At 27.1% G+C, this 27,351-nt stretch overlaps 1 protein-coding gene across 1 annotated transcript in view; it reads right to left on the bottom strand.

The window, feature by feature from the left end:
* Positions 1–1,639: 1,639 nt before the first annotated feature.
* LOC111637161 (E3 ubiquitin-protein ligase Mdm2-like) overlaps positions 1,640–27,351 on the bottom strand; it is a 53,779-nt gene continuing 28,067 nt past the window's right edge. The window contains exons 10-13 of the mRNA XM_023382585.1: positions 3,185–3,358; positions 2,995–3,105; positions 2,752–2,919; positions 1,640–2,687 (exon numbers count right to left, since the gene is read on the bottom strand). Of these exons, the coding sequence (XP_023238353.1) occupies positions 2,238–2,687; positions 2,752–2,919; positions 2,995–3,105; positions 3,185–3,358 (903 nt within the window). The 3' untranslated portion in view covers positions 1,640–2,237. The remainder of the gene's footprint in view (positions 2,688–2,751; positions 2,920–2,994; positions 3,106–3,184; positions 3,359–27,351) is intronic.

Below are 27,351 nucleotides of genomic sequence, written 5' to 3' on the forward strand. Positions count from 1 at the left end.
ATCATACTGATAATGATAAAGGTTTAAAGATAATCGAAGACGGCCGAATGACCGAGCGGTTAAATATCTTCCAGTAAAGCACTGCGATAAAATAATCTCTAAATCTTTAAACAGTTTTTTAAAAAAGTATTTTTGATTTTTATGCGATGAAATTTGTAGTATATATGTTCCCCATGAAAAATATCAAAAAGTTGGGTATAAAATTTTTATGACGTTCAGTACGAACGTTATAAAAATTTTATACCCAACTTTTGAGCTGAGTGGCGATTTAAACAACTAACTATTTGATAACGACTAAAATAGAGAAAAACTACATTTACTTTTTCTCGTCTAAGTTTTCGTTATTAAAATAAATAAAGCTTATCACTAAATAGTACGGAAATAACCATTCCAAAATCAAATAGGCCCATCAATGGCCGAGTGGATAAAACCACTAAACACTGGTAGTTCGTGGTGGGTTCGCGCCTGGCCAAGGCCAATGGGCTGGATACGTGGAGTTTATCGGGTTTTCTTCACGTTAGTAACACCTAAATAGGGCCCAGTTTCTCATAAAAAGACCTCTCTGGAGGCATTTTTCTGGGCAAGACCGCCCAGGGAAAATGCCTCCAGAGTCACGTAGCCGTAATCGAAAAAATAAAACACTATAATCATACAAATGTTTTATTTACTTGTTTAAACGAGTAACGTTCCCAACTTCGTCACAAACCCCCAATAGATTTCACGTTCAAGCCAAGACCGAAGCTTAACCTCACATTTAACAAGCACGCCATTTATCGGAAGAGTTAAAACCACGATTCACTAGTTTTTCTCGTCTATAAACATTTCAATCGAATATACGCAAATTTCGTTGTAGTTTGTAAACTTAGCCTCAAAAGATTCAGCCCCTTTGCCACTAATTTGGTAGCAATGTAAAAATTGAAATAACTTTTAAGGATTTTAGTTAATAGTGTTTCAATTGGATATATTAAATTAAAAGACCGTAAACATACCGTATTTCCTCGAATCTATGTGAGACAAGTTTCAAATCAATTAAATTTTTTTTTTTAAAATAATTGGTTCTTATCTTGTGATCTTGGAAAATTTTTAAAACAGAGATGCCATGAAAGAGCTATTTCATATAAAGTAACTATAGTGTAGCATTAAAGTATAATGCATTTTAATTTACTCATAACGTTTCAATTCAAATGAGCTCTCCTGATAGTAGTATGCATCACTAAAACACAAATTTATTGTTTTGGACTGTGAAAAATTGGATGAAAGTAGTACTGTACATACAGAGGCGGACTAAGGCTAAAGCGGGCCCTAGGCAACATTGTAATTCCGGGCCTATTTTTAAAATTAAAAAATTAAAAACCTAATTTTTGGGGCCCCAAAAATTACGGGCCCTAGGCACGTGCCTAGGTTGCCTAGGCCTTAGTTCGCCCCTGTGTACATAGCAGAGTGGAGTCGAGGAAATACGGTATTTATGTTTTCATTAAGATGCTTCCTTTCATTAGGGCATTAATTTCTACAGAAAAGAGAGGAATGTTAAGATTAAAATCCACCTATTATAAAACAAACCACTAAAAACAAAATTATTTATAACGTTTTGGTAATAAAAATATTTTCAAGTAAAATTTAATTATTAAATTCCATTTAATGTATTTATTTAGGATAATTCAAAGAATTAATGTTGTCCTTAACCCATATACACAAAAATTATTCCAACAGAATTATGACTCTGGACAGCTGCAATATACTTTAACTTTTAATGTGACATTTAACTTGACAAATTATATTTTTTGTAATAAAAAGATTTAATTAATTGTAAACAAAAATACATTTATATTTTAAAGATACACTGGATGTAACTTATGATTTACACTTATCAGATCTGATTAAATAGACAAATAATCTTATTTAATAATAATAATAATAAAAAAGCATTCTTCACTTAATAAATATTGCACAAAACAAAAGATATGGCCATTTTGAAATATGTAATTTGAGAATTTTCTAGTATTAGTAATTGGTATGGATTATAAATATTTGGTGTGGCTTGAAAGAAAATGACTATACCAAATACTATTTTACTAATTTACCAAATACCAGTTTACTTTTAGAGATAAACTTGTTTTAGAAAGTCATGAATGTTGTAGATTAATTCACTTTATTATATTATTATTTTTTTTAAACTCTAATGGACAAATTAACCAAAGCTCTGGCACTATCTGCAGTTTCTTATAAAACCCGAAAATTTACACGTAAAAGTTCCTAATAACTCTCTGAATAGTTCTCCTGCAAATAGGGCATGGTTTGTTTTGATTTTCTAGATGACGGGCACAGGGATAGCAACACATCTGGTGACCTGTCCTTCCATGGACGATGATGGCAGTCTTTTCTTTTTGCAAACAGAGAGGACACACGTTGAATTCTTTGTCTGCTGCTGCAGAGGGGGGAACAGAGTTGCAATCTGTTTTGTCACAAGAATCAGGAAAACTTTCTATACTAGGATTTTCACACAGTTTGATTGGTTGTATGGATGTTTCACAGTCTGTCATACTTTTGTGTATATCATAAGACGTACTGGCTGGATAAAAATTATCCAAATTTACATCACCTACACTTTTGAAGGATTCTTCTTTTTCCAGTTTTGCTTCTAAATCATCATTTACCATCTCTGGTTTGGAATCAGTGTTCTTTCTTTCCTATGTGCAAAAATATGAATCAGAATAGAACAATTAAATATCAGTTTGAAAAAATGCAAATTACCAATTTCTGATTCTTATTCATTCTGCGCTTCTTTCTATTTTTCCGAGGAGGCGGAGGATGATGTCTGCGATTTTCCGGTAACCATCCTATTCTTTCATCCCAGCACTTTTGACAATACCTCATGGGTGGTGGATTTAAACTTTTGCAACGACTACAAGTCCATTTATCCTAATTAAATGATAATATCAAATAATATAAAAACAAGTAAGGCTCTGTCATTGAAATTGATTTAAATATTCATACTCCTTCTTCTAGTTCTGGGTCAGTTGAAAAATCATCCTCATCAAAGCTATCATCAGCCCAGAATTCCATGTCGTCATCATCTTTACATATTAACACAGCATTTATAACATCCTAAAATATGATAAAAATTATACATGAAAATGAAAATATCATCAAATATTCTACTAAAAAAATATATATATAAACATACTTCAATGTCACTATCTGTATCAGACACTAAGCTTCCTTCCATACTTGACTGCGAGCCAAGCTCATACTCCACTGAAAAATAATCATCATCATCTTCCACCTCTACATCATATTCATCCTCTTCTAAAAACCAAAGATCATCAGTTGAATCTTTAGCTAGGGCTGTTTCTTGACTCTGAAATTTGATAAAACTATATTATATTTATATTTAAAGCAAAATTTTTTACTATCAAGTGCAAAATCAAATTATATTAATAAAAAAATTATCCACATTCAATATGTATTAATCTGTAGCTATTAGGATAACTGTATAAAAATAATTACAAAATATTAACGTAAGTTACCCAGAACTCTGAAACTTTGCATCATGTTGTTTTGTTACAATAGTAAAAAACTGCAGAAACTGAAATCATCAGGAAGTTTTCACATAATATAATAATTTAAAATAATTTTATCAATAATTATTATTATTGCTACACCAATTATAAAAAAGTTTTCCATAATTGAAGATTATCATGAATTGTTTCCTATGAATTAACATTTTACCTTATGAAATTGAGATTGTCAATAGAAAGTATTGAAACAATTAGAATTTAGTTTTTTTTTTGTGTGTTAATACATATAATAGTTATATTTATTGTGTTTATTTTATTATATTTAGACAATTCAAAATGATTTTGATGTGTTTCATATCAGAAACAAATCCAAATTAGAGCAAAGATACTAAAACTTAAATAAAACATTAGCAAATTTAACAGTAATATAATTAATACGGAGTTTAATTCAGAGATGCTATTCTAGAATAATTTTTGAAGCTAGTACCAATGGTCAGGCAACATTAAAGATTATTGTTAAAAGATAAATTTTCAAAAATAGTATGAAAGGTTTTTGTATCCTGTACTGTTTTAAATGGAATTTATTCCTGATGATATGAACAATATATATTTTGGCAATTCAAATGTTTTCAATAATATATTTATTATATAAATTGGGCTTCTTGCTTATGTATTAATACAAAAAAAAAACATGAATTTTAAAACTGTTGATCTGCATTTGATGTATGCTGTATGAATTATTCCTTAGTTGAAAAAAATGTTTATATGTATGCAAATTAATATCTAAAAAAAATTAATTTATGATTTGTTTGTTTTAATTCACACAATAAGTGTCAATATTATTCAGAATAGTTATAAATATATTATCAGCAAATAATTTACATTTGTGAGTACATGGTTAATAAACTGTGATTAAAATGTTAATCATAAAAGAATACAATTAAATGAGAACAATCAGATTAATATTTTAGATGTTAAAATTAAGTTTGAATAATAAAAATAAAAATTATTTCATAAACTACATAACATCGAAATTACAAGAAATTTTTGCTATTCTTTTCTATACAACTCTACCAATCAAATTATCCTGAGGTTTTAAACAATGCATGTAAAATCCCATTCTTTATTCAATAACTTACAGAACATTAACAAAATGTTTATAATAATTATTGCTTAATATTCAATATTCAGCTTTAATAAATATTAAATGAATCTGTAATGTGTATATATAGTTTTTGATAAGTCAGTTTAGTGCCCATATTCTAGACTCTAGTAACCATATTTTACAAATAACAAAGTGAACACTTTACATATATTCATTTTTCCAGTCTTAATGTGTTGGAATTATTCTCTTCGAACCTTCTCTGTTCTAATTTTCAAATTATTCTTCTACAATTTCCAACTTCAAATCATTCTGAAAATTTGTGATGCAATCTAGTTACATTGGAAACAAGAATCAGTGGATTTAATTTATTAAAAGTTACAAAGTGCAAACTAAGAATATGCTACAAGCATTGTTCCTAATATTCTTACACTGAGCTGAAATTTCACTTATGGAAACAAATATCCATTTGTCAGATTTAATGGAGATTATTGTTTGTAAGAGTTTATGTACAGTAGATAATAATGAAAAATTCTCAGAGATTAAACTAATCAAATTCCAATAGATATGAGATAATTATGTATTTTTGTAATGCAAGTATTAAACAATTAAAAACATTCTTCACTATTTTGTATTTGCATCAGTCCTCTTAGCATTTCAATACAACATTTTTTACCAAATCAAATTTGCAACATATACAATTCATTCTGAAAATGTTGGATGTCTTATATGTTATGAAATTTTTTTGATAAAGTTATTTAAAAAACAAACTTTAGAAATTTCAAATTAATGATAACATTGTATTAGTTGAATGCAATTAGAACATCTTTATGCAAATGTCAAAGAACAATTCTTATAATAGACAATCTATTTACAATCTATTATATAATATAATAGATTGTAAATGATAAAATTTTCAAATGCTTCTCTGAACATATTTTATGCATAAAAGATATTTGAATTTTTAACAAATATTCTTATATTTCTCATCAATTTGTTTTCTAGTCTTCTTAAGTTTGTGGTCACATGCAATTTACAAATGGATTTCATAGCCAATGTTTCATTATTTATTCAGAAAACATATCCATGCCTTTCAACTTTATTTAAAAATAAAGTTCAAAAAATAAGACTACTTGGCATCCTTGTCACTAAGAATATATTAAAACCCCTCAATTTTTGAGCTTTATTTTTGAAAAATAAATAATTATATTCTTAGTAATAGGATACCAAGATCTTTCTTGACATATTGATTATGTAAATGGAGGAAAACTATAAAATAAACTGCATTACATGGAATTTGTATATTCTCTTACCTTTCTCACCAAGATGATATAACATTTGAAATAAAACTAGGTGATAAATAAATACATTAACAGTTTTAAAAAACTGAAATCATCTAAAGATAATATCAAAAAACATATAATGAATGTTCTTTCACATCACAAACTTTCTTGACCAAAGAATAAAAAATATACAAAAAACAGTGTACTTCATTTTAGATAAAAACAGATTAGTTAAAAAAAAATATCTTTATTTTAAAATTTGGTAATTCTGAAATAAAATCAGCTTCATCAGGAGAGACATACCTTGCTGTTTTATCAATTTGTAATTTATGTCCCAGAAAAAACTTGATACAAATTAAAATTTAATATATAAAAATGTATATATAGTATAAAAATTTACATAAACTTAAAAAATTCATAAATGTATAACTTGAAGATTTGTTAATTATTATTATTATTAATTAACAGCACATAATTGAAGAAAGAAATGTCAACAACTTAATCTATTATGCTGGTGCAAATAATGATTAAAAACAATGTTTGAAACACTGGTTAAGACTGATAATGATAACAATAACAAATAACTGATAAGAATTATCAGTCACATGTTGAGACTATCTTCAGATAAACAGGAAAGTATTTAATGATAACCAAAACCAAAACTCTGATGATAATAAGCAAAAAGTTTTATAACTATTTTTACTTTTTTTTTTTTTAATATAATTCTGATACCATTAAATGACCGATAATACTTGCAATTACAACAAATGGATGTTGAAGTATTTTCAACTTTATAAATAGCCTTTTTCATAATACAACTGTTTTTTTTTTTTAAAGATATTAATTCTATTTGTTGTGATGATTAAAACTTAATCTTATTAGGAGGGAAAAAACATATGGGATCATAGTTCTTATTAAACTGATTTTTAATGCAAGACTTATGAGTCCATGTGTTTTTTCCTCATATAAGTAATTTTTAATCATCCTAACAGAGGTTGATAATATCAATTTGGCCAATCAGGTTTATGTCATAATATAAGAAACAAACATTATACTTTGCCGGAACAAATTCTCTAAATATTTAAAAAGTATAGACAGACTGGGAAGACGTCAGACAAAAATTAGATGAGGAGAAAATATAATGTGCAGAGAAATCTTTGAATTAATAAAATCTTACCATCAACTTGCTACCAAAATATATTGTATTTGAATTTTTCATCTTTATGTTTATTTTTGATTCAAAGTAAGTACTTCTAAGGATTTAATAGATCCACATCTAACTTTTCAAATGATAAGGACTATCATTTAGACTTGAAAAACAAAAATGTTGAATTTTAATTGTTGATTTATAAAAACTTACATTTAACTCATTAAAATATTTTCATTATTATTGTTAATATAATCATGAATTCTTCAGAACAAGTGGTTTTCTTCATAAAAAAAATCATGTTCAAAACAGAAACCTGCCAAATCGGAAAAAATATTTGGTACTGTGTGTCCAGTTTACACAGGTTTTACTGTATATTAACAACATATTGTGTATTAACTAATGGTTACATTGTTTTTCATAATTATTTACAAAACTTTAATTACATTATAAATGAGTCTAAGTTACAAATTCCAAATAAAATCAAAAACTAAAAACACCTTTATCCAAATTATCTATTTGAATCCCATTACAAATTCCATTAACTTTCAACTTCCTTAATCATAGTACATATTATGAAATGTATTTGCATTTACAAAATGTTGAATTAAGTTTTGTTTGTGTTATTTTATTAATAATATAAAAATTATTTTGAACTGCAGATCATGATATATTAAAGTTACAGCTATCTTCCACAACATTAACTCATCTTCTCCATAGTTTGTGCAGATCAAAGTAAGCACAACACAGGAGCATTCTGTAATGATACATTTATGGTTATTAGTCATATCAAATTTAAATCTGTATATAAACATATTGATAGCAACAATATTTTATTACTACACAAGTAAGGCTAAAAGGGTGAGGAACTTAGGTTAGATTTATTTACTGTTTAATACATTCAGCCCAATATTTTTGATAGTCAAGTTTCCCGAAGGACGAATGAAACAAATTAAAATGGATTAAGATTTATTTTGTCTGTATACAATTGCTGGCGTTCCAGTATGATTTGTAATTTATTTCATAAATCTCCTCTCTATGTGACTTGGAAATTAAATTTATATTGCTGAATGTATCAAAATATTTAATAATTATATTATTTTTAAATTACTGGCAAGTCTTAGAATAAATTCATAATATCACAAATTAAAGAACTTAATTATAAAATTATATTTAAATGTAAAGCATCACTCATACTTTTGATTGTAAGGAAAAGAATGATTCATGGGTTAATTATATTTAGTCATTAATACATATTCAATAATGAATTAGCAAAGAATATCTTTTCAATCTTTAAAATAAATAAAATTTTAAATCTTATTTGTTATCATTTAGAACTAGATTTTCTACTGGGAAATTAAAACTTACTAGTGCAATACAGCAAATCCTCACTTAATGTCATTTATAGGTTCTTGGAAAACTGTGATGTTAAATGAAACAACACAATAAAACCAGTTCACTAGATTCATTTAAATTGCATAAACAAGAAAGTTTTCTTATGGCATATTTCTAGTCATAAAATTATCATTAAACTTCTAAATAAAAACCCAAACTCATGTAAGCTATATTTAAGAAAGATTTATGAAGACAAGTAAGATAATTATTTATCCAATTTTGGTAATCAGTGAATGGTGGGGGATGATATGGAGAGAGAAGCCAAATTCTCATCACTGGAAATGGTTAAAAAATGAGAAATACTTGTTCACTTTGACATTAAATGATGTCATGGGTTGTTAAGTGAGTGCTTGCTGTAATAATTAAATTGTCTTCTATTTGTCATTTACTTTACAATCTATATTTTGAATATTAAAATATTTTAATTACCATATACTTATTTATCAAGATACAAATTAAATAAACTTTGCTAATTTCAGGAAGACAACATTTTATTAACAGAAATGGTTTTGGGAAAAATTTGATCATCCTCAGCTTAAGCTGACAATTACATAATTAAACTTGTTAATAAGCAAGAGGATTTATATTATACAGGTACCACAATTGAGTCAATTTCCAATATAATAAAAAAAATTATTTTAATGCTTCCAAAATGCTCCTAGTCTACAGAGTTTAGTTGCAGACAAATGTATGATGGAATAAACCTCTATTTAGTTAAGAAATGGGATGGTTATACAGCAATAACAATTTCAGAGCAATTTTATATCTATATATCTATGTTTTGGACGTAATATTGTAACATTACAGGAAGCATATGAAATGTTCAGGAATCATATGAAATTGGTAAAGCCTGGATATGGCTAATGAATTTCATCAATTTCTCTCCCTTCTGCAACAAGTTAGTATCAAAAGTTTTCTAATTATTTGTAATTTATCTTGTGATTTTTTATTTGATTTTATATTTAATTATATTTCATTTAATTTATGTTATTTATATCATTGTATTTCATTTCACATGTTCTGTTCAGAATTAACTGTTCAGAATATTATTTTTGAAATTTGTATTGATTTATATATTCTACATTACACTATTCTAAACCATTAACTCCATAAATTTAAGCTGGGGATTGCCAGATTTTGATGAAAACATTTCTTTATAAAAAAAGTTAGCCTCCTAAAATTAACAGAATTTATTTACTTATGTATTTGTTTATAATGGTGCCAAGTTTTGTAACCTGTTAAAATACAATTAGTATATATTTTTAAATAAGAGTGAAATTCATAAAATTATCTTTTATGTAAAGTAAATTAATTTATGATTATGTGTTACAATCTTGAAGTCAAACAAAATAGTAAATAATTCAGTTCATGTATTGATACAGCATAAATAAAAATTAAAAAAAAATAAAAACATTTTCTTACATTTCAATATGATAAAAATTCCATATTTGCAAGTTAAATTTTTCTAATATTTCCAATTTAATATTCATACTTTTAACAAATAATTGTTAAAATTAGTTAGTGTCTATTAATGTAAAACATATAATGAATATTGATCACTTTATAAAACTAAATCATTTAATATCATAAATAATTTAAAATTTTATTTGAATTTATCTCTGATCTTATATGAATTAAAATGTTTGTTGCAAATGTTCAGTTGATACTTGTGCCAAGTGCTATGCTGGACTTAAAGTCTAACATTAAGCTATTACTGGTATATGTGTCAACGTCTAGAAACTTCCTAACAATGTGACGTGTTCAATATTGCAGCTTTCTGTAGTGCCACATACATGTTTTTGTTTTTTTTAAGGTTTAATATTTCTAGACTTTTGTGTAGTGTATGTGGTATAATGCCAGTAGAAGAGAGAACAACAGATACAATGAATACTGTATCCATCTCCACAGTCATATTTCTTCAGTGAATAGAATTTACTTGTTGATTTTTTTCAGTGTAAGCATTTTTATGTTATGAGTGTTTGGAATGGAGATGTCTATTATATAAGTGATCTTACTGCTTTTGTCAATGAAAGTGATGTTATTATTATTTGATGAGGAAATGATTTTAACTAACTCATCTAAATATAAGCACTATTCAACAAATCTATTTCTGATTAAAGCCAGAGGATCTGCCAAATTATTGGGCTAAGATAATAATTAAATACAAATTAATTTGATTAGTGGCAGATAGTTAAATCACGATTTCGTGATAATTATAAGTTAATTTTAATTTAAAATTTCTGGAAGAAAAGAATTAGACAAGAGCAGGACTCAAACTCACAACTTCTGCTTACTTGCAGATGCATAACTGGCAATGCATCTGCAAGGTAATTAAAATAAATATATTATAATTGTGCAGGGCTTAGTTTTCACTTTGCAAACTTAAACTTCATTTCTTGAAATCGATGTTGTACTGTTCTATCAAAAACTTGAATGTTTGTCTTCCCCCACTGATTATTCATTTGTTTTGAAATATTTTTACAATTCCTTATGACAAATATTTTGCAGATTTTTATTTTCTCTCTTAGTTGTCTTTATTATTATCTTATAGTATTGTATTTTTTCTAACAATCCAATATTGTACTCTGAGTACAACTGAGCAATTTAGCAATGTTTCTATGATTTTCCTTCTTGTAACATTGTAATAATTCATTTTTTCATATTATTACATAGCTCTTTTTTTATGGCACATGATTTAAAACATAAAATGACAAATGATTGCAAATAATTAAGGACATTTGCCAGAAATACTTGTATCTGCATTCACCTAGTTAATTTAAAATGCAAATTTGATCTAGTGGTTCTTTAAACAGAAGATATACTACCTGATGAGAAAATTTTGTCTTCAAGATAAGGACAAAAGATTCCTGTTAAATTTTTTTATATCTTGTACAAAAAGCTTAATTCTTATGGAAATAATTTGTTTAATGTTTATACTTAATTTATCCTAAAAATAAATTTTATTTCTGACATATTTAGTTTTGTTGTTTATAGCTGTTGTTCTATGTCTCATTCCAGGGTAATCAGAAAATTATGTTAAGAGTTGAGTATCACTTAACATTGAATAAACTTTCAGGCTAGAACTTGGCTATCATTTCATTATTGAATAATTCCTAAAATTAAAAGTTTTTTAAAATATTTAAATCAGGAAGACTTTTTATGGTCTAATATAAAACATTCAGTTACACAACATATTACTAATACAGTTGACCCCCTATAACGCAGTAGATACGTTCCACTTTTTTAAGAATTTCGCATTGTAGGAATCCTTAAATACATGAGCCAATCACAGCCTGGCACGTGTGGGATATGGCTAATGAATTTCATCAATTTCTCTCCCTTCTGCAACAAGTTAGTATCAAAAGTTTTCTAATTATTTGTAATTTATCTTGTGATTTTTTATTTGATTTTATATTTAATTATATTTCATTTAATTTATGTTATTTATATCATTGTATTTCATTTCACATGTTCTGTTCAGAATTAACTGTTCAGAATATTATTTTTGAAATTTGTATTGATTTATATATTCTACATTACACTATTCTAAACCATTAACTCCATAAATTTAAGCTGGGGATTGCCAGATTTTGATGAAAACATTTCTTNATTTTTTTTTTTTTTTCACAAGAAATGTATAAAATTACAGTACTGTATTAGACTTACAATACCTAATTTATATACTATACAGACGATAGTAAACTCAACTTATCTGCCTAAACTCTCCGTAGTATGTAAGTAGTTCAGCTGCTCGTCCACTATTGGTCCAGATTTGACCAATCCTGTCGCAACACAAGTCGGCAATGACATTTTATCGCATTTTACAAGTCTCTTTTAGCGTCTTTATACGAATACAGTTGCAATTTTTTCACTGCGATATATGAAACCGCATTATATGAACCTGCATTATATGGGGGTCTACTGTATTAGTATTCAACATGGGAAAATAAAATGATTTTATTCATTATGATATTGTCATATGATTAAATTTGAAGCAATATTTATGGTGGTAGTCTTAAAAGTTTCAAGATTTTAAAAGAAATATCTAATTTTTTCTATTAAACAGCACATTTTAAAATTCTGTTTGTTGTCATATTTTCAAAATTAGTATTTGCAAATATGGAACTTAAATGGTGCTAAAAGTATTTAGATTATATGTAACAGATAAAAAAAATACATAAAAAATTTTATATTTTAATAAAATTATGTAAAAAGATATTGTAAATAATTTATTCTAGAAATGCCAGCAAATAAAATTAGTCAGTTTATCAGATGTTTTGTATGAGAATTTTTTTCATTCAACATTTTTTCTACACACGTACCTAGACCAGCGGTTTTCAAACCGTTTAACACACGATAAGATTCACAACAAGAATTCTGCAAGTTTTATTGCATTGCTGCTTCTATATTTTTTGTTACAGATTCTATAAAACAAAATTTCTGTCTTTCAAGCACTTGATAAACCCTGGACTAGGACTATATTGCAAGCATTGTTCTTCTTATTAAAACAGAATAGTAAAAAGAAAGTATTCAAAAACAATGCAAAACATCTTTAATTTTTCATATCCTTCTAAATTTCTGAGACAATACTTTGTGGAAATAATAAAAAGTATACTTTTATCATATCCACAAAGAAGCAAGTCTTTTTCAAAGGCTACAAATGAATAACTGACAAGTGTCATAGACACAAAAATAAAGCAGAAAGAAATCATGAAAAATCATAAAATATTTCTAAACTTTATTGTTGTTTCTATCACATTATCAATTATTCAATTATAGTATAAACAAAGACTTTGAATAAATTATTGCATTGAATATATTGTAATACCTAAATATAAATTTTTTCTGAGAATCTAGACATTGTTAGCAATTTAAATCTGCTAACAAATTTGTTTAGATCTTCAGAAATAATTCAATAAGTATTGAAACATTACGCAATTCAATATTTTTCATCAGAATCCTATATAATTCACAGAAGCCATCAAAATATCAATGATCATAGCCTGTTGTTAAACCAATATTATATTTCTTCTATATTATATATTCTTCTAATAATATATGTTGAAATGACAAAGTCTTAACTACTAAATGCCATTTTTGCCAGAAATATTTTCTGTAGGACCATCTAAGTAAATATTCCTGTTTTAAGGCAATATTTTTGATTTTGAGACAATACCAATTATAAAAAATAGAACATAACTGTTTTGAAACTATTTGCTGAGTAAGATGAAATTATCTCATAACCTTATACTACTATAAGTAAAATTCAATTCTTTGAAAGAATATTTCGTTGACTAATAAATTATTTCATAAATAGAATAATTTCAAAAGAAATAAAAAACATTGCAAATATCTTCACTTTCTTTCCATTGTTTACACTAGCAACAGCCCAAAACAGAATTCTTATATATGAAGATGACCTTTCCTTTGAGGCTACGCTCCTGCAACATCATATAAATGGAAATAGTTCTTGAAGAATTAAATACCATTGGCCAAGGTTTTAAATATTTAGAATATTTTCACACATTTATAAAGAATGCAAAATAATCAACTTTTGAGTAATAATCATGTTTTCTGCTGCAATGAAATTTCACTTGTTTGGAACGAAGCCATCAATGCGTGGCAGACTGATTGGGACAAGGTCTCATGTCAGCACATTACAAAGAGATTTTTTCCAAGAATCCAAAACCGTATGCAGAACAAATGGATTCAGCCCAGTCATGAACTGATGCAATTCTTAACTGAACACGGACGCTTTCGTGTATATCTTAAGAGATTCCATCTCATAGATAATGATCACTGTAATCTCTGTGGTATTCAAGATGGTGTCTTACACTATCTTTTCAACTGCCCCATGCTTGAGGATATTAGGCATCGCTGGAGGCAGCAAGTAAATATAAACAATATGGACTGGCCTGTAAACCCAGACTTCCTTGTTCATAATAATAAAGTAAATTTTGGCCTTTTCAAAGAACTTATCAAACTTTATCTGATTAGAAGTGATATTCGTTAAATTACAAGTGGCATCTTGATATGCATCATTGTTTATCTGTGGCTCAAGATATTCTGCGAAGGTTTTCAAAGAACTTATCCAACATATTCAATGAAGTTATTATGTGTTCCTTCACTTGTAATGGTATATGTTACCTGTGGTGTTTTAACATCTATTATGCGGCATGTTTATATACATCCTCATTTTTTACCCTAGCATGAACTGTGTAAGGTAATGCAGCTGTGTCAATGTATATACGCACATTTATCTATTTTAGCTCACTTACTGTTAATGGCATCTACTTACTTTATTATTTTCAATTTTTTTTTGCTTGTTTGTTTTTTTTATTTTTTATTTTCTTTTTTCTTTACTTCTTTCCCAACATTTGTTTTCGGATTATTTTTCAAGTGTTATCTGCATGTAACATCAATGTAATTATTTCTGTATTTTCTTACCTGATTATGCCAAGCGGTATCAGGCTAAGTAATAAAGATTATTTGATGATGATGATGATGAGCTTTAGTAGTAGTCGCCAAGCCTCTGCCTACCTAAAGTGTGTAGGCTCATTAGCATGAGCTAAAAATTTATAATTATTTTTCTTGTACTAAAATGAGTCGTTTTTGTACAGGTATAGACATTACTGACAGGTTATTGTTGTGTACATGTTAACAACAATATCTTGTCCGTCGAATTGAAAATAAATGAAAGTTGTTTAGTTTCTTCGGTACCCACAAACGTTGTTAAATATAACACTATAAGAGGGTCTTACAATGCATAATTATTTATTTCGTTTCTGTCGACAATGGCGATAATCTAAAAAGCCGATTACCGGGATTTTGCTTAATAATGGATAACGTGAAATTCCACCATTTCGAAATAACCAGGTCATATCTATCCAAACAAAACATGACTTACAAGTTTTACCGCAAAATTCTCGATAAATGAATCACAGAGAAGAATGTTATCCTCAGTTTAAAAACAGATATTACAAAAGTGAAGCCTTAAACTTACAAGAACAGAACAACGTCCAACTGCTATTGATCCTACAATCGACAATACGAAGAGAGAAATTTGTTTTTCTTCTTTAGACGAGGGTGTGAGGAAAACGGCACGGAAAACATGTTAGAAATTCTATGTTTTCTGTACCAGTTAGCGCGTTGTTGTCATTAACGGTGGGGAGCGGGTGCAGTCACTTGACACCCTGTTGTGAAAGTAATAAACTTTAACTGACCTTGACAGAAGTCTCTAGTTACTAAGAATAACAAGTGGGGAGCATTTGTTTAAACAGTAATAAAACTTTTGGCGGTTTATTAAGTGACTTTCCTGCTCTACTCATATTACCGCAAAAGCAATAAACATAAACACTTGACACTGAACTTTGAAACAGGGTGAATTCCTATCCGATTACAAAGGAACAATCGGTGAAAGTTGAGATAATCTATTGGCGAATGAGACCAGATCTGTTTATTTTAAAGCGATATCGTCTCCAATTACAGGAAAATAAAGTAAATAAAACATTATAACGAAAGAAATGTATCAAAATAACAAATAAAATCATAATTTCTGATTATCGGTGGCCGAGATTTTACGATTTTAAAATAGAAACGGCTGAGGCTACACACGCTGNTCTTTACTTCTTTCCCAACATTTGTTTTCGGATTATTTTGCAAGTGTTATCTGCATGTAACATCAATGTAATTATTTCTGTATTTTCTTACCTGATTATGCCAAGCGGTATCAGGCTAAGTAATAAAGATTATTTGATGATGATGATGATGATGATGATGATGATGATGCAATGAAATTTATGTCTCTTAAAAATCAATCAATCTTCAATTGAATAACTTGGTAAGTCTTCTTAACATTTCGCCGAGTTTTTAATCTCACAGGAACACATACACAGCATTCTCAAATCTTTCTTGCATTTTAAAGAAGGAATTGCTTCTTTAAAATTTTTTTAAAATGAAAGCACTCATCAAACATGTTATTAATTTATTAATGTTTCAATACTTCAATCTAGGCATTACAATATAACAAATATATATATAATTTTTGAAATATTAATAATTTAATAAGATATAGAAAATTAGTATAAGTACATATATACAATAAAATTCAAAAACCACCTGACATACAATATATGAAATAAATTTGGTTTAAATTTCAACATCAAATACTTAAGATGTTTTTAATTAAAAATTATCTTATAAAAAGCTGATAAAATATGAATGTCATGAAAAATTTCATACAGTCATTTTCTCTTAAAATCTACCTTTTTAATTCAAAATCTATTTTAATAAAATATTAATTTATTCAAAAGAAAATACCATGAAAATATATATTTATCAAATCAGAAACTGTTGAAGATCTGACACAAATAAAAAATGAGACTGATCCTATGGATTAGAAATCAAAAGCAGGAGAGAATAACAAATATTGACTATATTCAAATCTGTCACAGTATAACAAAGCTTAGTTAATTGCTCGATTCAGTAAAAAAAAAAAAGTGTTTAAATATAGATTTTTGTTTACTACTTATGATCAGAAAATGTTAGAAGGCAGAAATTAACTACATAATGTTGAGTTCCATGTTAAACTGCAAGTTTAGTAAACTTTTTATTTATTGACTAAAGCACAAAGTAAAGATAGTGATGTTCATTATATTATTTCCAAAAAAAAACCACGCATAATTCATTTGAATTTGAAGATCATAACTGATTGATTTCTTTTGATATTCAACATATTGCAATGATTGAATGGCTCCCAGAGGTCAAACAATAAATTAGTATTATTATATTAAAGTGTTAACAAAATTGCAGAAATATGCAAGAAGAAAATCAGAATCACAGAGAAACAGGATTTTTATTTCATAACATTCTAACTCAATGCCTTGCCATGAAGCTATTTTTTAGCAAATAAAAAATCATTGTACTGACAATCCCTCTTATTCACCAGAGATGGCTCATAACTTCTATCTTTTTCCAAAGATCAAATCAATGCTCTAAAGAAACCTGTTTTCTGTTGGTAAATGATAAAAAAAAGCAAAAATGCAAAATAATGCAGCTCCTCAATAGCTCAATATAGAATATGATCTGCAAACATGCTTTAAACTGTGGCATGGCCATAAGCAATTGTATGTTAATTCAGAAGACAACTGCTTTTCTTAATTTGAAAAATAAAAAGCACTACAAGTGTCAGTCTCATTTTTTTTTTACATCAGACACTTCAAAAATAAAAGTCTTTGTCAAAATATTTAGAAATAATGTCGCAACAAGTTATAATATAATGTTGCATGTTGTTTCATAAAAAATATTTTTTTATCATTATAATAGCTTTAACTTTTTACCATATTGATTTAAAACAATGAACTTGTTTTTAATCTATTTTACATCTTTGCATTAGAAGTACATAAAATGTTAATCATGCTTATTTTAATCAAAAACATAAAACTTACCAGACCATTCAAGTTTCTCAATTTCAGTTTAATAGAGACCAATATTCATTTCTAAGTGCATCCATTTTAAGCTATCCAAACCTGTAACAGCAGAAAATATTTTCCATATTTAAAAGTTGATAACTGAATACTGTATATTCTTTTTCTTTATATACACAGGATAATAAATACATCGATTATCAAATTACAAAAAATCCTCATTAATTCAAATTCGGATACTTTGAAATCCTGTTAGTTCATAACTGAAAATTTTGTCTGAACTGCGATATGCATATGTTAACTCATACATTTAGATCAAAATGCCTTCTTACCACAAGAGAACAATAGACAAAGAATCACTTTAATCTGTTCAATAGGGCTTTTTTTACAGTAACACATTTTCAGATGTCATCTTACCCATGGACTACCTCTTTTCCTCTTTATCTCATAAAATACAGATGGGTTTTGAGATTGCAAGATTGGGCTACAAGTAGCAGACTGAGATATTTGTAGGACATTATTACATTTGGGTAACTTAACTTTTTGGGCCACTGTAAAAATAATTTGGGCTATATTTCAAGGAATTCTGCCTTACTGTTTATGAAATCTATCTAACAACTTGTGAGATTCTCACTTGACAAGTGCTGTTTACTTGCAGTTTATTTATCTTATTATTATTAATTGATAAAAATAACATTCTGTATATATAGCCATATTCTGTTTGCTGAATAAATTACATAAGTTACATGGCATTTGGTATATTGTACAATAATATGTAAATCTTGGATAATTCAAAATTCTGTAATTTGAAGTTGCAATTATTTTATGCCTTTAATTTTGAACTAATGAGGATTTCCTGTATATTGTCAAGAAAAGTTTAGTAATTTTATAAAATTGTACAAATGTATATATAGCCATATTCTTTATATCCCTTTTTTCTTACTATTTTGATATAAGATATTTTGAGAGATGTTATATAAGAAAAAACCAACTACAGTAAACTTCCCTAACTCAAAGCTCCAAGAGGCAAGAAAAAACTTCAAGTTGCAGACAATTCAAGTTAGTGAACAATACAGTAAAAAATGTTGATTCTGAATAGATTTGTATTTTTTCCTCTCTTACACTACATAAAGAATCTTTGATAGTTTTATTTTTATTTTTTTGTTTTAAACAGCCTGTATAATGCCTTTCAGTAAAATGTTCAATGTAACTAATGGAATTGAACAGTTTTGCAGGTACATCTTGAAGCAAGAGGAACTCACCCTTTGGACTAGAAAGTTGTCTAAAAATTTCATGGAAATCTGATAATTAGGATCACTTTGATGGAATAAATATTAAAATTCAATTTTAAACTTCGAATAACACACAATGTAAATCAAATTCAAACGATAGAATGACTAAAACTTGTAACTGTATGACCCTAGTAATTTTACTGTTTAAATTTGATTTATGTTATGTGTTATTCAAAGTTTAAAATTGTTTTTTCGAATATTATCATTCCAACATTCCAATTTGGAATTTCTTAAATTGGTATATATGTGACAGGGTCATACAGTTATGAGTTTTAGTTGTTCTACCATTTGAGTTTGATTAAAATTCAAGTTGGGAAAGTTGAAATTAATGTAAATTGGTTTCAAGGACCATGAAAAACTTCAACTTGGAGAAAAATCAAGTTAAGAAATTTAAGTTGGAGATGTTAAATCCCTATGCTATTCCACTGAGACAATATCAAGTGCTTTGCTTTCTTCAAGTTACAGACATTTGAGTTAAAGAAGTTTCATTGTATGTAAAGAGATACAAAAATTTTTGGAATAATAACTAAATGTAAATGGCATAAATTTTGTGCAAAAATTATGATTAATATTGAAATTAATTTTTTTAAATAATTGATAATAGTCTTATCTTAAATCTGTAGCTACACTACATTCAGATACTTTTTCTTCAAAGAAAATCATCCAATTTATATTCTGTAATTTGTAAGCAGTATTTATAGCAAAACTAAATTGTAAACAGTATTTTATATGAATTGGATAAAGAAATTTATGCAATATTGAGTTAGGAGTTGAACAAAGCATCCTGACAGTGAAATGACATTCTATTATTAAGTACATTTCAATCTGGTAATATAAAGATAAGTTTCATAATACATTCTGCAGTGACTGATAAAGTAATTAACAAAATTTTATTCACCATGTTTTCAGAAACTACTGGAACATTAGAACAATTACTTGACTATTAATAGAAATTTTCTTGAAAAATAAATGTTTTATGTTAGAAATCTGCTTGCTTATTTTGATAAGTATCTATCTGTAATCTTATTATTGACTTTGCTTTGTATTTTATACATTTTAACATATTTATACAAATCCAGAAAAACTTTGAAATGTAAAAGGTATATAATAAATGGAGGCTTTAGTTGAATTCCAGATTTAAATCTATCACTTAGTAACTTCACAGCTTTCAATAACTAGTAAAATGTTAAAAAGTTCATAAACTTAAAAACAGATGTAGAAACACAAAATATTGTCTAGTGTGACAGCACACTAAAATGCAACAATAATGTATTCAGTGAAACAAAATAAATCTGGATATTCCTTTTATCTTTTTATATTGAAAATAAAAAAAATTTCCTATTTATTAAATTATGTCTAAAGAATAAGGTAATGTAGCTAAACAATATCATCAAAAATTAATTATTTGCAATATCATGAAAATAGAACCATGTTCAATAACTAAATCATTAAATTTTCACTATCCTTCAATTGTTTTTGCAATAATCAATTTCTTAAAAGCTATCTGTTAATATTTAGCAATAACTGAAATATAAAATTATTATTTTGTGAAAAGTTAAGATTACAGTAANATAGACATAAAATAAAAATTTGGAATTAAATTCTGTATTCACATATTAAAGATATTAATTAGTATTTAATTAGTAAATAAATACAAATTTAGAATCATTAACATGTGATTTTTGTGTGAGAAAAAAAATTGCAAGGACTCGAAATTTGTGTTTGACTTGTAATTACATTTAAAAGCATGCACCTTGTTCAAAATTTTGGAGTTTGTTTTCTAATTATGTATAATTTTTAATGTCTTTGCTCTCTACGAGAAAATTTTAAATTTAATATATTAGATTTGTTCGGATTTATTACAAAAACATTAAATTATCACGACTTATGTAATTTACAGTGACGAAGGAGTCAGTTTTGCCATCCAAAAGGGTCTGGTGGCCTCTCGCAGTCAGATCAGATTTTTCAAGCACAACGACATGGAAGATTTGGAAAGATTGTTTATGGAACAAGTTGAATTGGATCACAAAGTAAGTTGTAAAAAATTTAATCAAAAATAGCAAATACAAAAAACAAGTAAAGAAGATTAATTTAATTTTTGATTTGGTCTTGGTGTTAAAGTTTTAATTGACTTTTCAGAATCCTCGAAAAGCCAAAGTTACTTTAAAATTTCTCGTCGTCGAAGGACTCTATATGAATCACGGAGACATCTGTCCTCTACCAAAGCTGGTAACATTTTACTGTTTAAAATTAATTTCTTGCAACAATTACGTGTTATATTTATATCTCCATTCAATTTGCCATATAAGAAGCCTAGATGTAAAATTAATGCCCGTGCCTTTTAAGAATATCGAGCTGTCCCAAGTCATTTTCAGTTAAGATTTAATAGTTAATTGGAACAAAATTCAAATTTCTAAAGGATCAAAATATTCATTATAGGCATTTCCTAACTGATACTTTTGTAAGTGTTATCAGATGTAAAAAGAAACATTGTCTAATAAAGAGAATGTTTATTACAAGATTACAAAAAGTTCCCAGAAAATGTAAATAGACAGCAAATTGAATTTAGTACTTTAGTTTTACTTTCATACTTTCCCTTGATTATATATAAAATGACTGCCCAGATTTTTACATCTTTGAACTCGGACCTTGAAAAATAGAGAGACGCAAAAGAATTTAGGGGTAATTTCTGTATGTATGGATGTTAGTTTGTGTGGGGGGCATGATATTTTTCACTCCTGTTCTGAAGCTTAACTCCTGTGCTTTTTGTTGAAAATTTCTGACATTTGGCAGGGAGATTTGTTTATTAGGGGGATCAACGCTATTAAATTTTGGTGATTGAAGGTTGAAGGGGTAGGGAAATAAAGGGAATAGTGAGTATCTCTGGTAGGGTCAGACTTAATGAACATTTTACTTGTTTATTAGCATTTACAATTTTTTATAAGACTTGCCCCTACCCTCAAAGTTAAGCTTTTTGTCATTTCATAATAATTCAAAATACTTACCAAAATTTTGGAAGTCTCTATCCAACTTCTAAATCTAAATTCAGTTTCTTCTTTTTGATTGAAAGAGCCTGTTTAATCCACTTGTATGAAATTGATGTGATATATTTGCTTGTTTATTTTCAAGTGGATTAAATGAAAATAATTTCAACATTAAAGCAAACACAATCTCGGCAAGAAATACAAAAGAAATAAGCCAAGATTTCAAAAATCAGAAACAATTGAAAGATGAAGAAGAATAAAATCAGGATGCTGAAATTTAACATAGTTAATTATGAAATATAACATTAAAATTAGTAAATATTAAAAATTCATATCAGAAAATATATTTAATCTAACTAAAAATATTTTCTGAAAGCATGATAATTAAGAGAAATAAAAACATAGTTACTTCAAGAATACACAAGGTTGAAAATTATAATACTTTATAAATATTTGTAAATTTTAAACTATACAACTGAAGTCTCCGGGGAACACAGTGCTAACTTTCAAAATCACGTTTCTGAGATAATTGAGTTTGAATGTTTGAAAAAACCCTAACATGAAAAATCCCAAAATGATGAGATGACAGCCACATCTACAGGCAATGTTGAAAGAGCACATATATTAACATAAATCTATTCATATGATTTTTTCAAACATTCAAACTCAGTTACCTCTGAAATGTGATTCCGAGAATTAACACTATACATCCCCAAGAGTTTCAATTTTTTCTTCATTGAGAAGGCATCTGATTTTATACTTGCTTGCATTTTATCAACCATTTGGATATTTGTTGAAAATCAATTAGAAGTATAAATTCAGATCTCATATTCAAAGACAGACCATGAGACAATAAAATTTNAAGCAAACACAATCTCGGCAAGAAATACAAAAGAAATAAGCCAAGATTTCAAAAATCAGAAACAATTGAAAGATGAAGAAGAATAAAATCAGGATGCTGAAATTTAACATAGTTAATTATGAAATATAACATTAAAATTAGTAAATATTAAAAATTCATATCAGAAAATATATTTAATCTAACTAAAAATATTTTCTGAAAGCATGATAATTAAGAGAAATAAAAACATAGTTACTTCAAGAATACACAAGGTTGAAAATTATAATACTTTATAAATATTTGTAAATTTTAAACTATACAACTGAAGTCTCCGGGGAACACAGTGCTAACTTTCAAAATCACGTTTCTGAGATAATTGAGTTTGAATGTTTGAAAAAACCCTAACATGAAAAATCCCAAAATGATGAGATGACAGCCACATCTACAGGCAATGTTGAAAGAGCACATATATTAACATAAATCTATTCATATGATTTTTTCAAACATTCAAACTCAGTTACCTCTGAAATGTGATTCCGAGAATTAACACTATACATCCCCAAGAGTTTCAATTTTTTCTTCATTGAGAAGGCATCTGATTTTATACTTGCTTGCATTTTATCAACCATTTGGATATTTGTTGAAAATCAATTAGAAGTATAAATTCAGATCTCATATTCAAAGACAGACCATGAGACAATAAAATTTTGCTGTCAAATATTTATAAATAAATACTGTAAAACACATTCTTTTGTATAAAATTAAATTATGTACTGTATCACCTTTTTAAGTTACAAATATATAAGTATTTAAGTTTTGAAATTTTATAATAAACAATTTATACTATTATATTTGTATTATTTCAGGTTTTGAATTTTTGTTCAATAGTAAAATATAACTATATTATATTTGACTATTAAAATTTATCACAGTATATGGCTGAGTTTAATAGTTAATGTTGACATTTAATGAAATGCTCAATGATATCTATAAACAAATATAAACAATTTTGCTGGGTACGATTGTGGTTGATATCTATAAGTTTACTCTTAGTAATATATCTAATAAAAACACTTTAAAATAATAATAAAAATATTTTATTTGGTGTTTAAAACAGGGTTGTTTTATTTCAAAATGACCAATTATTTTTGATTATTTATTGATAATAGGCCTTTTTTTGGTATAATTATTCAATAAATTCCTGTTTTGTTACTAACTGTTGTAATTTAGTAAAACAATAGTAATTATCTGAATTTACAATACAAAAAATTGACCTTTACAGTGAAACCTCTATATTCATTTTGATGACTTTTTTATTTTTCCATATTTGTCAGTATTTTCTATATTCGTCGTCATTCCCAACACCAGAAGTGGCACTACAATCACATGCCCGAGCTGATAAGCTCGAGTTAATCAGTTTGCTTAGTTTGGTCGTCATGTGTGTTGTTGCGTTATTGAAAAATAATTAATGCAAAAAGCCAAGTCCCAATTGCTCCAAAATGGCATCCAAATGTTGCTATAGTCAATCAAAATACAAATACATTCAATGATAATGTAATTGCCTAATTCAGAAAAGTTTTAAAAAGCAGACAAAAACACACAACACTAGACAAGTTCTTTATTAAATTGAGTAATACTGAATCATCGGCAAAACAGACCCCATGATCATAATTGTATTTGCCTAATGTTTTAATTGATATGTCTTCTTCTAAACAAAAATACTGCTCTTCCCCTTCTACCACTATACCGTATTTATTTAATACAATAAAAGATAAAGTTTTACAATCAACATAATTTTTATTCTTGTAACCTTTTTTCAGGATGGGAACAGATTAATTGAATATCGATTACTTATTATGAGAAAAATTGTTTCTATATTTATCATATTCCATATTTGTTAGGTCCTTAGGAACAGATTAATGATGGATATAGAGGTTCCAACCTCTATATTCATCATTAATCTGTTTTTCATTATCTTATACAGTCATTCATTATGACTGTATAAGATTATAGTATGGTTATTTTTGTTCTATAGACTGCTGTGTCAAGATTTAGAAAAATGTAAAATCTACATGGATGCTGAGATGATAAATAAAATTTCTCATACTCTGTTTAATTTCTTATGTGAGATCTATGTGATCATTTTATTAATATAAAATATTTTATATCAAGGAGAAAATTTTAAACAAAGAAAGGATGCAACATTCGTTTCTGAGGAAGGAAGGGAAGTTGAACTTCCTTTAGACGGCCGACTTGCATGATGAATCAGGTCAGTTTTGCATATGGTTCAGGCCGCCTATAAATAGGAGCATTTTCCCGCCAATCGGGTAGTCTATCAAAAAGAAGATTACCATACAAATTATGCGCAGTTTCCCAATGTAGGATGTGCCACATAATATTTACAGAGTTCCCTGAAGATAAGAACTGGCAACAATATATTTGATCTCTGTATAAAACTAAGGATCACCTCCCATGATATCAAAGATCCCATATAGAAGACATTGGAACATAATGTATACTAAACGCATAGAAGATAAATTATCCCAATCCACATTATAGAAGATTACGACTACGAACATTACTTAAGTTTGAGGTAGTAGAATTTCTTGTGTATGTAAACTCTCTCTCTCGAACATAGATTAGAAGTATTTTAATTCCTTAGCATATTGTATTTTTGTTATAACTTGTTCATAGTTTCATTAAATTCATTTGTTATTGTTTATAATATGGTTTCATCTTTGATTCCATTCAGAGCCTACATCCACTCCACTTACTTGCGACCCTCCCACTTGATATTCCTATAAAAAGGGTTACTAGCATGCCTAACGCTATAACTATGCTGGTGTCAGGAAAAAACAACTTTCAGGGGTTTCTTATGAACTCCTGATCATTAATAAGCATCTTAAGAAGCCATCCTTCGACAACTGAGGGCTAGTCCCACAGACTAGTTGCCAAATAAGTGATATTGAGTATGTTCCTGACCCAGTACCCCCAGCTAGCCCATCACACTTATATTATTTTTTTATTTTGAGTTTTGATGTTTGTTTAATTAAATCTCAACTACTATCATAATATTCCATCTTAGTTAATTTTCATAATCAAGCTGATAAAAATATTTGAATTACATACAAAACAAAATTTAGAAAATTACAGCTAATGGTAGAAAGAACTGAAATAATATAGTCTAACAGAACATCACTTTATTAGTGATGTACAAAAATACATAGGTCAAAAATTCTGAAATAAAACAATTGCATTTTAAACATTTTTATGATGTAATTTTGGTAATAAATCAGCTTTTCTATATTATATAAAGTTTGCATAATAAAAACTAAAAAGAGTATAAAATTTATAAATGAATTTAAAACCTGAACTTATTTTAAATGTTAAATTTTATTTAAAAATTTTTAATATTCTATTTTTGGTAACTAAAGATGATCATTGAAAAATGATTGAAAACATTTTTATTTTATTAAATTCTGCTGGATTTATATTGGTGTAGTTTATTTTATGATTTATTTCAAAAGTTTTCTTGTTAATTTTTAAATTAAAAATATTATGCATATAAAGTACAGTATAAAAATATATACAATTTATAATTTGGAAAACACAAATTACTCTTACCAATTTTGAATTAAAAAATCCATTATATAATAGATTATTTTTGTCATTTTCCTTCACAAATTTGATGATCAAGCCTGTTTTTCTTTACATTTTTTTTATTTTGCATACATCATTTTTTTTAAATTAAAATTTCAAATAAAAGTATGAAATTTTGAAAGATATCAAGAATACTGAGAAATATAATATCAAAATAACCTACATCTGTTTATTAGGAAAACTATAATAAAACTGATATAATATTATTTAGAATGTTTGTACTCTTTACAAACAGAAATAAATCTAATAAGTTTTGAAATATAGATGGATCACCACTATATTTTGCTGAAAGAACAATATTATCACACCTACAAAATATCTAATGTCCTAATATAAATCATTTAATCTGATGTAATCACATTATCTTATAATTTATAACAGCTTTATTATCCAAATTAGTAAACAACAAACACATTGGAAATATATTAATGTCACCACATAATTTGTCTAAGAGAACGCATGTGTAAAAATAACACATTAAACTGTGTGACTTATATATATAATATATATTAATTTATTTAAAAAAAAAAAATGCATTTATTTGAGAAAATTTGAATAAATAAAATCCATAAGCATCTTTCTCTTCGAGCACAGCAACACTATAACCAATCCAGCTGTATTTATAGAGAAAGTGTACTTACAGAAAGAATGATTAGAAAACAAAATGTATTAACTATAAATAGTAGTTGCATTAAATAGAAAAT

Source organism: Centruroides sculpturatus, unplaced genomic scaffold, assembly GCF_000671375.1.
Source record: "Centruroides sculpturatus isolate CEXI.00-Female unplaced genomic scaffold, Cexi_2.0 scaffold1026, whole genome shotgun sequence".
Classification (NCBI taxonomy): domain Eukaryota; kingdom Metazoa; phylum Arthropoda; class Arachnida; order Scorpiones; family Buthidae; genus Centruroides; species Centruroides sculpturatus.